Source organism: Hylobates moloch, unplaced genomic scaffold (assembly GCF_009828535.3).
Source record: "Hylobates moloch isolate HMO894 unplaced genomic scaffold, HMol_V3 SCAFFOLD_16, whole genome shotgun sequence".
Classification (NCBI taxonomy): domain Eukaryota; kingdom Metazoa; phylum Chordata; class Mammalia; order Primates; family Hylobatidae; genus Hylobates; species Hylobates moloch.
The window spans coordinates 39,822,833-39,839,415 of NW_026652291.1; the positions used below are offsets into that span (position 1 = coordinate 39,822,833).

Consider the following 16,583-nt stretch of genomic DNA (forward strand, 5'->3'; position numbering starts at 1 on the left):
TTCATCCTAAATTAATAGTGGAACAACTTTGAACAATGCTTTGGAACAACAGTTCCATTTGTGAAGCACTTAAGACATTTGTTTCATGTGTCAACTTTATCACACACAGGACACTTTGCAGCTTATCTACCTCCATTTTCACCTTTTTTAAACAGGCAAGAGGCCAATATGTGATGCCTTGTCCATTTTCTTATTTGTTATTCTCAGCTAGGATTCAAAACATTTTCTTTTCATGAAAGAGACTTTGGCTGCAAAAACCAAACCTACAATGCAAGAAATTAACCTGAAGTCTTTAGACTAGGCAAAGTTTCCACTTTAAAGTTTTTTCAGATTATAAAACTGAGTCCTCTATGGACTATTATGTAGACTACAGTATTTTTTTATAGTTACTGAGGGGGAAAGTCACTATCTGTATGAAATTGTGAGTTGCTCATGGAAACACAGAAGTCTTTAACTATAATAGGGCTATAGGGCTTGGCTAAAACTTCATTTAAAACATATTCTCAGTTTCATAAGCCTCTTTCCCATCACCCTCATCACACTCATTATTCTTTATATTTCATAGGTTTCATCATAATAGAATGTGGTCATTTGTTTTTTCCTACCTACCAAATAGGAGTAATCACAAAACTTGTTGCAAGTCTCAACTTTACATTCATTCATTTATTCATTTATTTATTTATTTATTTATTTATTTGAGACAGTTTCACTCTTGTTGCCCAGGCTGAAGTGCAGTCACACAATCTCAACTCACTGCAACCTCCGCCTCCCAGGTTCAAGCGATTCTCCTGCCTCAGCCTCCCAAATAGCTGGGATTATAGGCATGCACCACCACACCCGGCTAATTTTTTCTATTTATAGTATTGACAGGGTTTCACCATGTTGGTCAGGCTTGTCTTGAACTCCTGACCTCAGGTGACTTGCCTCCCAAAGTGCTAGGATTACAGGTGTGAGCCACTGCGCAGGGGCAAGTCTCAGTTTTAAATAACAGTATCATTCTGATGATGTCATACAATGGAATAAGCAGTTTATCAGCAAATGTCTGTTGAAGGAAAGAAGGAAATTCAATATGCTCTTAGTTTTACGTTAAACGTGTCACTACACACATGCACATAGGTGCACAAATGCACAGGAACACATACAGAAACAAAAAGCATTACATTTCATTGACAATCATCATATAGCCTCAAGGAGGTAAAAACTGCATTAGGTCTAATTTAGACAGAAGAGTCCCTTGAAATATAAGCATTAGCATGGTTTATACTTTCTTGTCATAGGACTCAAGACATTCCTTTACCATTGTGAATGAAAGCTGATCTCTAATTTTTTTAATAAATTAGTTTATGTCAATGTTTTTACCAAGTTTACATCAGTACTAAGTTTTGGCAATTAATTATTCACATTCATCTGTCTCTACCTAGAAAGCAGAATAACCAAGCAACTAGAAGACCAAACATCAAAGAAAAAAAAAAAAGAGTACACTAATTTTTTGTGATAATACAGTTAGGGTATCAACATAAGTTACTGTAACTTCATGGCCCACTAATATTAAGCTTGTTTTTAAAATCTTTTGTTTCTTGGCCTCTCTGTTGGAGACCATATAAGCAAGACAATTAAGTCCAGGATACAACCTTAAATTCAAACTAGTTCTTTACTGATTCAGTTATGTTTGAAAGTTATCATCCTGCAGTATTTATTTTTTGGTCAAAGACAAGAAGATAATCAAATCAGCAAGGGAACCACGGTGACTCAAAACCATTCTGCAGAAGCCCTGGGTTTTCAGTAACTGTACCCTGAAACCAAATCTCCTAGAAGAGTCCCAAAAAGCAGGGAATCTGGCTGTTGTGGTTTTGACTATGAACATATCAAGAAATCTAGTAAGTGGGCATACTAAAGACCTAGTATGAGATCAGGTCAAGGTTTGGGAAATAACAAAGCTAGGCAAGGTACCAGCAAAATAGTTGGCCATTTGAGGATACAACAAAGTTGCCTGAAGACACTGAGTAGAATATAATTTTTTGTTGTTTTTTTTTGTTTTTTGAGATAGAGTCTCACTCTGTCGCCCAGGCTGGAGTTCAGTGGCACGATCTCAGCTCACTGCAACCTCCACCTCCTGGGTTGAAGCAATTCTCCTGTCTTAGCTTTCCGAGTAGCTGGGATTACAGGCATGAGCCACATGCCTGATGAGCTTTTTTTGTATTTTTGTAGAGATGGGATTTCACCATGTTGGCCAGGTTGGTCTCAAACTCCCAGCCTCGTATGATCCACCCTCCTCGGTCTCCCAAAGTGCTAGGATTACGGGCATGAGCCACCGCGCCCAGCTGAGTAGAACAGAATTTATGACTCTGAAAGCAAGACACCTATGACAGGTATTAAAACCTCTATTTCAAAAATTGGTTATGTTTTATGTTCTTTGTATTTTCTGCTAATTTCTGTATTTTTCTATTTTAATAGTCATAAAACTATTAAAAAAAAAGACTTCTGGTCTGCCTCTATGCCACTGAGGAACCAAACACAAAGGGCTTTTTGTTTACGCCTGATTCAAAATTTGAGAGAAGTTTGGTCGGGCGTGGTGGCTCACGCCTATAATCCCAACATTTTGGGTAGCTAAGGCAGAAGGATTACTTGAGCACAGGAGTTCAAGACCGAGTTGGGCACCATGGCAAGTCCCCCTCTCTACAAAAAATAAAAAATCTAGCTGGGTGCAGGGACACATGCCTATAGTCCCAGCTACTCAGGAGGCTGAGGCAGGAGGATCACTTTAGCCCAGGTCATTTTTGCACCACTGTGCTCTAGCCTGGGTGACAGAGAGAGACACTGCCTCAAAAAAAACAAAACAAAACAAAACAAAAAAACAGAGAAGTTCCCCCTAAGGGCCAGCACAGAGATGGAATCCAGGCAAGAAGGTGAAGGAATTAACGCTTATGGGGGTAAATGTGACTAAGATTTACTCTCAAAGTCAAATCCATGGGCAAATCTGCATCATGGGCAAGAAAAATTACTTGAGTTTTGTCCAAAGCTGCTTTTACTTTGGTTTGCTCCTGCAGCAAAAATAAGCAATGCTAAGAAGACAGGCAAGAAAACAAAGCTCCTTATTGCCTCCCTTATCTCAAGGAGGAACTTCAGGATGCCACCATCTTGACAACTGACACAGGTGGGGAAAACTCCAGAAGGATGACAACAAAAATAGCTTATACTATCATATATAAGACAATTATGTTACTTTGGTGAGTGATGTCCACTAGGTTCACATTTAGTTTCCAGGCCTTAACATTTTTCCTATTGAGTCTTTCAATACTCTGCCTTTATCTGTGCCAGCTCTGCAGAGTCTAAGAGTTAAGTTTTCCTAATGTATTAATAGGTCTGACCAGAGCCTACTAGAATCTATAATGTGTCAAGCACTATGTAAAGTATTTTATATATTTTCCCTCATTTAATCATCACAATGCTGTGCTACAGGAATATCCCCGTATGTAGAAGAGAAAAAGCTCAGAAAAGCTAAGTATTTAGCAATTAAGAGAACGGATTTTGGAGTAAAACCTTTCTGTTACTTAGCCTGTGTTAAGCCACCTAATTTCTCTAGAACTGAATATTACTTTAGTTATAAAAAAGGAACTAAGCTAGGCGCAGTGGCTCATGCCTGTAATCCCAGCACTTTGGGAGGCCAGAGTAGGCGGATCACCTGAGGTCAGGAGTTTGAGACCAGCCTGGCCAACATGGTGAAATCCTGTCTCTACTAAAAATATGAAAATTAGCCAGGCGTGGTGGCATGTGCCTGTAGTCCCAGCTACCCAGAGGCTGGGGCACAAGAATCACTTGAACCTGGGAGGCGGAGGTTGCAGTGAGCCAAGATCGTGCCACTGCACTTCTGCCTGGATGATAGAGCTAGACTCCGTCTCAAAAACAAAAAGGAACAACTTTGGGAGGCCGAGGTGGACGGATCACCTGAGGTCAGGAGTTCAAGACCAGCCTGGCCAACCAACATGGAGAAACCCTATCTCTACTAAAAATAAAAAATTAGCTGGATGTAGTGGCGGGCGACTGTAATGCCAGCTGCTCAGGGGGCTGAGGCAGGATAATCATTTGAACTCGGGAGGCGGAGGTTGCAGCGAGCTGAGATCGTGCCATTGCATTGCAACCTGGACAACAAGAGCGAAACTCCATCTTAAAAAAAAAAAAAAAAAGGAACAAATAGACCAGGCATGGTGGCTCACGCCTGTCATCCTAGCATCCTAGCACAAATAGGCTGAGGTGGGTGGATCACGAGGTCAAGAGCTCGAAACCATTCTGGCCAACATGGTGAAACCCCGTCTCTACTAAAAATACAAAAATTAGCTGGGCATGGTGGCGTGCGCCTGTAGTTCCAGATACTCAGGAGGCTGAGGCAGGAGACTCACTTGAATCCGGGAGGCAGAGCTTGCAGTGAGCCGAGATCGCACCACTGCACTCCAGCCTGGCAACAGAGTGAGACTCTATCTCAGAAACAAACAAACAAACAAAAACAAGAACAAATAATGCATACCTTGTAGGACTACTGTACTGATAAAATAACATAATGAATGCAGAACCTTTATCATAGTGACCGGCATGTAAGAAATCCTTAGTAAGTGATTATTTTTAATCTAAAATCATTCTTAAGTTTGTAAATCACACCCAAAAGATGTGTGGTAGTAGGAAGCAAAACAGAATTAGAGCTACTAGATGAAAAACACCCTTTTCCACCTGGAGATTCTTCTTCTAATGCAAACTTTATTTTAGGAGAGATGAGCAGAATAAGGATGACTTCATCAAGAAATGTATCCCTTTGCACATGAATATTAGGATGAATGTTCCAGCACCACTTGAAAATAAGCTTGGATTCCTTAGAAGACAATCATACAAAAACATTTTGTTCAAAGAAATCCAAAATTCAAGAAAGAATATCCACATTCCAGCTTAATATAAGTCTCAATCAAACTACATCTCAAAAGAACTTAGTAAGATCTTCCTTCCTCCTTTCCTCTCTCTCTCTCTCTCTGTGTGTTTGTGTGTATATGAAATAAAACACAAAGAATAGAAGGTTTGAAGGTTCACCAAACTTAACTTTTCAAGAGTGGGAATATCATTCTTGGACCTTCCAAAGAGAATGAAAATACAAGCTACTGGGCAACAACTATGATCATAAACTTAAAAAAATCTGTAAGCTATTAACCTATCAATCTTTCCCACTGTACCCCTTATTTGAGTCAAAGTCATTTCCTTTGTTACATAATCTCCCACAATGTCTTTTTGTACATTAGCAAATCAGCATAATTAACATAAGTATAGTTCACTATCTGGAGAATACCATTTAGTCTAAGCACAGCTGCCCTATATATTACTGATAATGAGATAATGCAAACTAGGTAGGGGAGATGAGACTGCTACTTTATCAGATTGTTTTTCAATAGTTTCAGTCAACACAGTTGAAAAATGGCTCATCTCCTGTACTTTAGTTTTATAATTGTTATAAATTACCATAAACAGAACTTGGTAAAATAAATAAATAAATAAATGAATAAATTTTTAAAAATTATGGTAATTTAAAAAGCAGAAAGAAGCAGCTTTGGTACCCTTTTCATAAACTGGTATCTGGCAATATGAAGATGACAAAAAGAATCAGAGCAACAGTGATTAAGTTAAACATGTCTCTGCATCAGCCTGAAAGGTTGATAAGACTCCATGATATGCTTAGAGGTTGAGGTACACATCTAAAAAACAAAACACAAAACAAAACAAAACAAAAAAACAGGAACAAATCCATAGGTTCAGCCATAAATCCACAGCACTGAACCTACAATACTAGATAAATAGTAAAACTACAATGGCAAAAATACTTACTCTAAACCGCTTAATTCTCTCTACTGCAAAGAGGTAGGCTAGGGTCAATTCATGATCAATGATATCAAAAGCTACAAGTATATTTAACAGTATTATTGGGAAGAATGGTCACATGCAATCACTAGAATGAAATCATCATTTAAAAATCTAGTGATGCTAAAACTTGATATCAATATAGCAGATAATAATTAATATGCTACTCTAAATTTATTACACCATCAACACCTCTAAATTCTTAAAACAGCCTGTAAAAGCTTCTAAAAACCCAAGAATATTACTAATTACTACCAGTTGATTACCCAACTGCGGTTGCAGGCAGAGATTAGGCTCTACTAGTTACTAGCTATCAAGGCCAATCAGGTAAATAAATAGTATTTTGCTAAAAATCTCAGGTGAGTTGAATCTTAGATCAAACTTATGATATTTGGCCCCCTGGCTGCATTTTAATGCCTGGTAATGCAAGTGATGAACAACAGGAGCCAGATTCCAGAAGAGAAAACATGGTGCCCTGACTACTAGGGAACAGCTTCAAGTGGGCAACAAAGGAGTCGTCTTCCCCCCACAGCTCACTGATGGGGTCACTAACCTACAGAGAAATGTGGTTTTTACCAGGAAATACAGGCATCGGTGGTGAACTCACAAAGAGAAACAGGGAGTCTGTAGTTGTAGTTCTCAAAGACCAGCAACTGTAGCAGCCCTTAGTATTACTACTACTATTATGATCTGTTTTTCACCACAGAACACTTCTGACACCAAATGTGTGCGTTTTCCACATCAGATAATTCTCCAAATCTCTGTGGACACCATATAGGTAGTGACAAAAACTACCCAGAATTAGCCCAGACCTCTCAGTTCCATAATACCACACCCCACTTCAGATGCCATCGCAAGTACAAAGTGGCCAGGGTACCCACACTCTGTCAAATTTGGCTACAAATCAGGGGCTCCCACAATGAACTACTCAAGTTCAATAATCTGCTAATCATCTTCTAACCCAGGTAGAAGGCTGCAAAACCCTAATAGAGCCCAAGACTCAAGAGGGCTCTTTTACGAAGGCAGGCCCATACCCAGGTGGCAGCCTCACTGACTATGGTCCCAGCTACAGACCTAGAAACCTATACACTATAATTTGAGCCAACGTAAAAATAAAATGGACTTTTGTATAATATAAAAATTACCAGAGGAAAACATAAAAGTTTGTTTTGATTTTAATTCTTATACTTAAGGATCTTGAAAATGGTCAGTAAAAGGGTATATTCTATATAATAAAAGTCCTTTCTATTTGTACGTCCATCAGTTTAAGGGTTATTTCTCTAATGTTTGATTGTGTTTTGCTCATTATTTGTATTACTGCATTCTAATCTGGCTTCCTGGAGTTAAATTACTACCCTATGAAGTTATGTTCCAGGTTCATTGTCATTTCTGTTAAAGACAGGAAAATAAACTGACTTGGGTACCTTTACTTACCATTTTTGTTTTCAATGAACTACCATTATTTAACATATACTAAATGGCACTGTAAGGAATCATAACAATTCAACAACAACAAAAAAAAATGGAAAATTGATTTATATCAGTTTCTCAGGGGCCTGTTTATTATATTCACTTTTCATTTGTACATATGGTCACAAAACATATGCAAGTTATATACACAAATTATATTAATATTTACAAAATAATTCCTTAAAGAATTATTTCAATTCAGCCGGACATGGTAGCCCATGCCTGTAATCCCAGCTATGCAGGAGGCTGACAAGGGAGGATCACTGGAGACCAGGAGTTCAAGACTGGCCTGGGTAACACAGAAAGACCTCCACATCTAAAAATATATATATTTTTATATATATATTTATTTATTTATATTTATGTATTTATAAATATTTATATATTTATATATTTATATATACTTTTATATATATTTTTATATGTATCTATATATTTATATATTTATTTATATATATTTATATATATTTATTTTTATATATATTTATGTATATATATTTATATATGTTTATGTATATTTACATATATTTATTTATATATTTATTTATAGATATATGAATTAATTTTTTAAAAGACTGGAAAATTAAATTCTCAAGTTATTTGATTACTCAAATCTTTTTTTTGAGACAGAGTCTTGCTCAGTTGCCCAGGCTGGAGTACAGTGGCATGATCTCTGCTCACCACAACCTCTGCCTCCCAGGTTCAAGTGATTCTTGGGCCTCAGCCTCCCAAGTAGCTGGGATCACTGGCATGCGCCACCATGGCTGGCTGAGTTTTGTATTTTTAGTAGGGATGGGGTTTTGCCATGTTAGCCAGGCTGGTCTCAAACTCCTGGCCTCAAGAGATCTGCTTATCTCAGCCTCCCAAAGTGCTGGGATTACAGGCATGAGCCACCATGCCCAGCCCAATTACTCAAATCTTAAAATTAAACATTCCATCAGAAGTATAGCGCCTCTGCCCGGCCACCCATTGTCTGGGAAGTGAGGAGCGCCTCTGCCCAGCTGCCCCATCTGGGAAGTGAGGAGCAGGTCTGCCCGACCGCCCCGTCTGGGAGGTCTACCACGGAGGCCAGAAGCAATGTGGGGGCTGGACGTGGTGGCTCACACCTGTAGTCCCAGCAATCTGGGAGGCCGAGGCGGGTTGATCACTTCAGGCTAGGAGTTCGAGACCAGCCTGGCCGACATGGCGAAACATATGAAAAATACAACAGATAAACCAACCAACCAACCCAGCGACAACAAAACAGGTCTACCCTGGAGTCATACTCTAATTTTTTCTATTTTCCTCCCTTTCTGATCCTTTATCCCACTTTCTTTTTCTTCCTCTTCCTTCTCCTTCTTCTTTGTCAAATAGAGGATTGAGTTATTATCATTGATCCATACAAAGTCCCTCTCTCATTTATTTTCTTTAATTCCCACTCCCCATTTCTATTCCCCATCTTCCCATGTGCAACCTTCCTAATATGTTAGATACGCATCTTTTTGTTTGTATGTATTTTTAGAAAATGTTTATTGTTTTGTGTGCAAAAAAATTAATAGAAAAAAAAAAAAAAAGAAGTCAGTGGCCAAAATTCTCCTTTACATACAGCATAGTCTACCCAAGTCAAATTCTCTTCAGATCTGAATTGTCCTACAAAACTGTGATAAGCAAAGAACACAAGCACAAAATTCCATTTAAGAGAAGCTTCCTGCCTAGAATTAGCTTTAGGGTAGAGAAATATTAATGACAGAATTAGTCAGCATTTGGTTGAGTGGTCTAAGTATGGCCTGACTGCAAGCTGGGCCAAATATATCAAAAAGTCTGTCCAATGTGTGGCCTAATAATTTACTGCCCCTTGAAATCCATGCTATCGTATTTCTGTAGATTCATTAATGCTAAAATGATTCTAATAGACAGATTTTTATTTATAATTTCACCTAAAACAACCAAGCAATTTTTCAAAATCATTATAATATTGCTGCTGATGTTAATAAATATGAAATCTCTTACTTGTATGGGGTAATTCTTTTCCTCTTCACAGTAGTAGGTTGTGCTAATACAACAATTTTTCTTTTATTGTTCACTAATGAGACAGTAATTGCCATCAGAATCCTACTGGGAACATAGACTTTTAAATATAATAGGCCTAAAGACAGGTTTCACTGTATTTATAATGATTTTCAGATACATTTTGTTCTGCATGCACACAACAGCACCAAAATGTTTTCTTTTCTGTGGAAGATAAACTTCGTATTATTTAGCAATGTGTGCATAGGAGAAACAAATTTAACTAGGCAGATCTCAGGTTCCTCTTTCCAGCAACTATTGAAAGAACAATGAACAGAATGCTCCTTTTTACTTAAATTAAAAAAAAATCCTGTTAACCTTTTATTAGAAATCCTTAAAAAAATGCTATTTTAAAGTTTTTAATGTTTGAATTAGAAATGTAACCATCAGACTCTATGAGTTCCAATGTACTGCAATGCAAAACTGCATACTCCACTTCAAATACTGAAGAACATTTATAGAAATATATTTTAATGTATTGTTGGCTGGCACCACTACCTTCAGAATTTATTTAGAATGTAAAGATTTCTAGAAATACATTTTAATTAATACTTTCTGGTGGTATATTTTGGTTGATGAACTGCACTTGGCAATTACCATCCTTTGGGACCTCAGATACTCTTCTCCTCTTAAATATTGTAGGTGCTATTAATATTTACCACTCAACAGATGGATTAACAAGTCTGTTTCTCATTTTTAGATTATAATCTTTTCTAAAGCCCAAATAAAATGTGAAAGGAGAATAGTACCTTTCATGATGTCCTAAATCCAAAAGAAATTCATCTGCATGTCTTTGGAGTTCATTTCCTTCTAAGTTCTTTAATTTCTTTAATTCACTCTGTAGGAAAAACCAGAGCTCTTTAGCTCCATTTTCAATCCTCCTCCTCAGGATTTCATGATCCTTCCCCAGACCTGCAGTCAAAGAATAGAGAGTTGTAGCATTTCCAACATTTTGATAAAAGGAAACTTTCAATTATCTGTGCTAAAGCCCATATACTGATGAGGGAAAAACAATGTATAATCACCTACCATTTCTGGTCTGTTTCTTGTAATTTTCAATCTGTTCTTTGGCCTTAACAAGCTGCTCTTCTAAAACGCGTACTCTTCCTATAGCTGGCCCCTGATCAATGGGGCCTTCTGGTATCCTGTAGTTTAGGGAAGAAAATGTAAACATTTAGCTTTTAAACTGTGCAACAAAATACAAGCTCACTTTCTAAAACATTTATACTGTAAACTCCATAAATCGTTGAACCATATAGCACAAAAGAAGTACCAAACGGAATTTTCTCTTCAAAGGTATAGGATTAACCAATGAAATGGACAATGAAATGATAATAAAGAAAAATAGAAAATAATAATCTACTTCAGAAATCTGTGATCTTCTAGGAGTTAACAAACCTCTAGAGCTTTCATCCCCAGAGTACCACGATCAGTGGCAAAGTGGTCAATTCTTCGTTAGCATTGAGAGTAACAAAAGTGAAGGGAAATGTAAACAAAAGGCTTAAAGGGAATAAGGAAGCATATCTGAACATGTGTCTAAGGACATGCTCAAACATCAAATATAATGTATTTCTAAATTAATTACAATATCAGACTACGTAAATCTGTCTTTCAATTCATGACGTTAGACTACTAAGCATTGGTTTTATATAGAAAAAAAGAAAGACAAGAGTAGAAGATAAAACATATTAGAAAAAAATTGGGCCAGGTGTAGCAGCTCATGCCTGTAATTCCAGCACTTCGGGAGGCCCAGGTAGGAGGATCACTTGAACCCAGGAGCTCATGGCCAGCCTGGGCAACACAGCAATCCCCCGTCATTACAAAAAATAAAAACATTAGCTGGGTACATGGTGGTATGTGCCTGTAGTCCCAGCTACTCAGGAGACTAAGGTAGGAGGATGGCTTAAACCATCCTTGAACCATAGTTCAAGATTACAATGAACTGTGATCATGTCACTGCATTCTAGTGTAGGCAGCAGAGTGAAACTCTGTCTCGAAAAAATAAAAATAAAAAATTAAGGATTATTGTTCTATTCATTTCTATCAGCAACAAAAACAATCAGTCAATAATATAAAATGTTGGAACACAGAACAGCAATCCAATATCTTTTACTTATATTATCAACCTCTCTGTTCAACTTAATTCCAAACTGTACTTGTTCCTGTTTTGTTTTTATGTGACTTATGGCAGTATACTGTACTCCACTTTGATGTACATAATACAATTTTGTGGTAGGCTAAACAAAGGTCTCCCATAACCTAATCATGAAATCTGTGAATATTACTTTTTATGGCAAAAGAAACTGAATATATAATTAAGGATTTTGAGATTGGATTATCTAGGTGAGCCATTTTGTAATAACAAGTGTCTTCATAAGAGGAAGGTAGAAGAAGATTTTACTACAGAAGAGGAAAAGGTTATGTGGCTGTTAGCTTTGAAGACGGAAGAAGCAACCATGAGCAAGGAACTCATTTTTAGAAACTGGAAAAGGCAAACAAATGAACAAACAAAAATACCCTAGATGCTCTCCTAGAGCTTCTCTAGGGAATCCAGCCCTGCTGACATCTTGGTTTCAGTCCAGTGAGACTCATTTCAGATCTCTGGCCTCCAAAACTCTTAAGAGAATAAATTTATGTTGTTTTAAGCCATAAAGTTTGTGGTATTTGTCAAAGCAGCAATAAGAAATTAATACATACATATATTGATCCTTTTACAAAATTGTCCTAAAGATTACATAGCTGACTTTTCTTTCAAAGTCTATTTAAATGAGGAAATGTCTGTAAGAGTACTTAGCACCGTGTCTGGCAATAAATTTTATGAAGGCTATTATTATATCTGAGCTTTGTCATTTTAGAGATGAGCTGTAATCTCAAAAAGTCTGGGCTATCTATTCTTACCATCAAGACCAGTTTAAGGGAACTTAAGTTTTAAATTATAGTTGGCAGAACTTAAATTCAGATGTCAACATAGTCTTTTTTTTTTTTTTTGACACAGTCTCGATGTGTCACCCAGGCTGGAGTACAATGATGGGATCTTGGCTTGCCACAACCTCTGCCTCCCAGATTCAAATGATTCTCATGCCTCAGCCTCCTGAGCAGATGGGATTACAGGCATGTACCACCATCCCTGGCTAATTTTTTTACATTTTTAGTAGAGATGGGGTTTCACTGGGTTGGCCAGGCTGGTCTCAAACTCCTGGCCTCAAGTGATCCGCCCACCTCAGCCTCCCAAAGTGCTGAGATTACAGGTATGAGCCACCGCGCCCAGCCAACATAGCCTTTTGATGCAAACACTCTGATACAAAAGGTTTTTTATAGCTTCTCTAACATTTTTTATATAACCTGATAAAGCCAAATTAACTGTCAATTACCTACACTACTTCAGAATACATGTTTAATAAAGTAGCTATTGTTACAGCTATACCAAAGTAATTGGAGACATTTTATAATTTCCTGTAAAATTGTATGCATTAACATTGAACAAGAGCATAAAAAGTAACTATCCTCCAATCATGAGTGTCCAAGACTACAGAATAGGAATGAAAAAGCCTTCATTTGTATAAGCACAAAGTGAATAATAATAAAATACAGTAGTTAGGTGCACAATTACCCAATTTATGAGCACGCATACATTCACAAATGAGGCATGTCCAGGTATATAGTTTTTTAAAGTTATGTTTCTACGAGTTGGCTCTTAATCTCTTTCTGAATTGGGTGGCTGGTTTCTAGGAAACAATTTGAAAATAGAATAAAACTTCAATCTCTTGGGATTTATTTTGGCAGCAATATGCCAAAGGACAGGAATGTCCTTTTTCAGAACATATTTTAGTGATAGAAAAATTGACAATAGAAAGATTATGTCTAGGTTCTCCTTTTTATCTCTTTCTTCAAATACTGATGGAATAAACATCAGAGGCAAAACAGCCATGAAAAAAATAGCATGTGATCTTTTCAGTAGCTTTCCACAAAGATTTCCAATCTAATTCTAATAAAACATAACGGAATTAGTAATCTGTATTACCTAATAATCTAATCCTACTGTGGAAAAAACAACTGTAGAAAAGAAAAGTACTGGAAAAATCACTCTAAAAAAAAAATACAGAAGAACTATTCTTTCCAAACTCCATCCAGAAAAGAGTCAATATGCACGAACGGTCTCTTTTCTGAATACTTAGGGAACAGAATGCTTTCTTATCATATTCACCACACCAAAGATACAAATAGATAAGACTTCCACTTCTAGCCAAGACATTTACCACCCTGCCTGAAACAACTCAAAATCCAGGTTAGATGTATTAAACAATGATCTAATAAAACTGCAATCAGGCAACAAAGGGCAGTGATCGCCAGAGAAGGAAAACAAATGATGACAGCCCTGTGACTGTCCCAGCTTACTGCATTCAGAGAGTTTCCAGACCACAGTGTACAGAGGGGAAATGCAGATGGAGCCAATACACTCACTGAGTTGAAGAAATGGAGCTAAGAGTCTAAAAAGACCAAGACAGAGTTTGAATAAGAGAGAACTGTAGAGGAGAGAGAACTCCAGAAATCTGCAAAGGTACCATTTTGGAATCAGCAGAGTACTCATCAGCACACACACATAAGGAACTATTCAGGCTGGGGAAAGAACTCTCCAAAAGGATTAGAAGAAGTAATACCTGGCATTCATACAGATTAGGTAGAAACAGTTCCTGATCCTACCAGCCAAACTAAAAAACCGTAATTCATGGGACGCTGGGTAAAATGCTCAGAAGGATTTGGCCTCAATAGCAGGAAAATGTACCCCAGACTAAACATTGCTTTGCTTAGGTCCTGCTTAACAATTATTAAAAGACAAAATAGGATCAAATTATTTTAAAATAACATAACTACATCCCAGAACAAAATTTAAGAATATTTGTAAATTACAAAAGAGCTTCTAGTAACAAACAAGGTAAAATTCATGTCTGGAATCCACAAAACTTACCGGGCTTGCAAAAAAATACAAGAAAAGACAACCCACAAAGAAGAGTGAAATCAATCTATCAAAACCAACTCAAAACTGACACAGATGTTAGAATCACCATAGAAATAACAGTTATTATGACTGTATTTCATATGTTCAAAAGTTAGAGACAGGGAAGATATAAAAAAGATGTTAAATTTTTAATAGCTAGGCCAGGTGCGGTGGCTCATGCCTATAATCCCAGCACTTTGGGAGGCTGAGGTGGGCAGATCACCTGAGGTCGGGAGTTCAAGACCAGCCTGGCCAACATGGTGAAATACCGTCCCTATGAAACATACAAAAATTAGCCAGGCATGGTGGCAGACGTCTGTAATCCCAGCTACTCAGGAGGCTGAGGCAGGAGAACTGCTTGAACCCAAGAGGCAAAGGTTGCAGTGAGCCGAGATCACGCCTCTGCACTCCAGCCGGGGTGGCAGAGTGAGACTCCATCTCAGAATAAAAAAAGAAAGAAAGAAAGAAAAAATTTTAATAGATACCCAAGTTGAACTACTACAGATGAAAACTATAATGTCTGAAATGAAAAATATAAAGAATGAGATTTACTGCAGATTATATATTGTAGCATCTACCCTAAGAAACTAAGAAAAGAAGAGCAAATGAAACTCCGATTAAGTGGAAGAAACGAAGTAATAAAGATCAGAGAGGCAATCAATGAAATGGAGAAAAAGAAAAATAGATAAAAACCAATGAAAACTAAAATCTGGTTCTTTAAAAAAAGAAAATCAATTAAACTGGCAAACATTTCCTAATAAATATTTTTGGTTTTATAGGCCAACAAGCAAAATCAAGGCTATTACGTAGGTATACATATCTATAACACTTAAAATGTAACAACTTAAAAATGGAAAATCATTCTTAGCTTGCTGGCCATGAAAAAAAAGGTGGTTGGTAGGATGTGACCCATGAGCCATAGTTTGCCAACCCCTATTCTAGCCACACTGAGCAAAAAACCTAGAAGGACTACTTCTTTCTATAAAGCTAATATTATCCGGATATCAAAACCAGAGAAAGATATAGTAAGAAAAAAAATTACAGAACAATATCTCTCATGAACACCGATATAAAAATTATAAAAAATTTTAGCAAACCAAACCCAACCATATGTAATGTAGATAGTAAATCATGATTAATCAAGGTTTATCCTAGAAATGCAAGATTGGCTTAGTATTAAAAAATAAATCAATGTAATTCTTCCTATAAACAAAACTTTTTTTAAACAAAATTTTACAAAACACATCATCTGAATACACTCAGAAAAATGATTTAACAAAAGTCTAATGCAAATTCCTGATAAGTGCCAGAAATGGCCGGGTGCAGTGGCTCATGCCTGTAATCCCAGCACTTTGGGAGGCCGAGGCGGGCGGATCACCTGAGGTTGGGAGTTCGAGACTAACCTGACCAACATGGAGAAACCCCGTCTCTACTAAAAATATAAAATTAGCCAGGCATGGTGGTGCATGTCTGTAATCCCAGCTACTCGGGAGGCTGAGGCAGGAGAATCACTTGAACCTGGGTGGCAGAGGTTATGCTGAGCCGAGATTGTGCCACTGCACTCCAGCCAGGGCAACAAGAGCAAAACTTCGTCTCAAAAAAAAAAAAAAAAAAAAAAAGTGTCAGAAACTAGGAAATTAAGGAAATTTCCTCAACCTGACACCAATCATCTATTAAAAACTTACTGTTAACACCATAGGCTAACAGTGAAAGCACAAATATATTTCCCCTAATATCAGAAACAAAACAAGGATGTCCTCTCTCACCACTTCCATTCACCACAATATTGGAAATTCTAGCCAGTAGACCAAGGCAAGAAAAAGGCATTCAAATTGGAATGAAAGAAGCAAAGCTATCCTTGGTTCACATAACATGATAATCTATGTTGAAAATCTGATGTTGTTTAACAAAGGTTGCAGAATATAACATCAACATACAAAATTCAATTCTATATTTCTATATTCTATATTCTAGCAAAAAAACTGAAAATTAATATTTAAAACCATGTTATTAGTTACAATAGCATAAAAAATGAAAAAAATTATCAATCTGGCAAAAGATGGGCACGACTTATAAATTTAAAATTATAAAACAACACTGAATTTGTTTAGAAATTGACAGGCCAGTACTAAAATTCACATGGAAATACAAACATCTAGAATACTCAATACAAATCAGA

The 16,583-nt window shown here is 37.0% G+C and overlaps 1 protein-coding gene across 10 annotated transcripts in view; it reads right to left on the minus strand.

Moving 5' to 3' along the window:
* FUT8 (fucosyltransferase 8) overlaps nt 1–16,583 on the minus strand; it is a 369,304-nt gene that overhangs the window by 159,671 nt on the left and 193,050 nt on the right. For 9 of the 10 annotated variants that reach the window (XM_058429519.1, XM_058429518.1, XM_032180454.2 and 6 more), the window contains 2 exons: nt 10,438–10,553; nt 10,158–10,320 (listed from right to left, as the gene is read on the minus strand). In XM_058429519.1, coding sequence (XP_058285502.1) covers nt 10,158–10,320; nt 10,438–10,553 — 279 coding nt within the window. Of the gene's footprint in view, nt 1–9,351; nt 9,454–10,157; nt 10,321–10,437; nt 10,554–16,583 lie in introns of all 10 variants that reach the window. The other variant, XM_058429521.1, reaches the window with a different exon arrangement.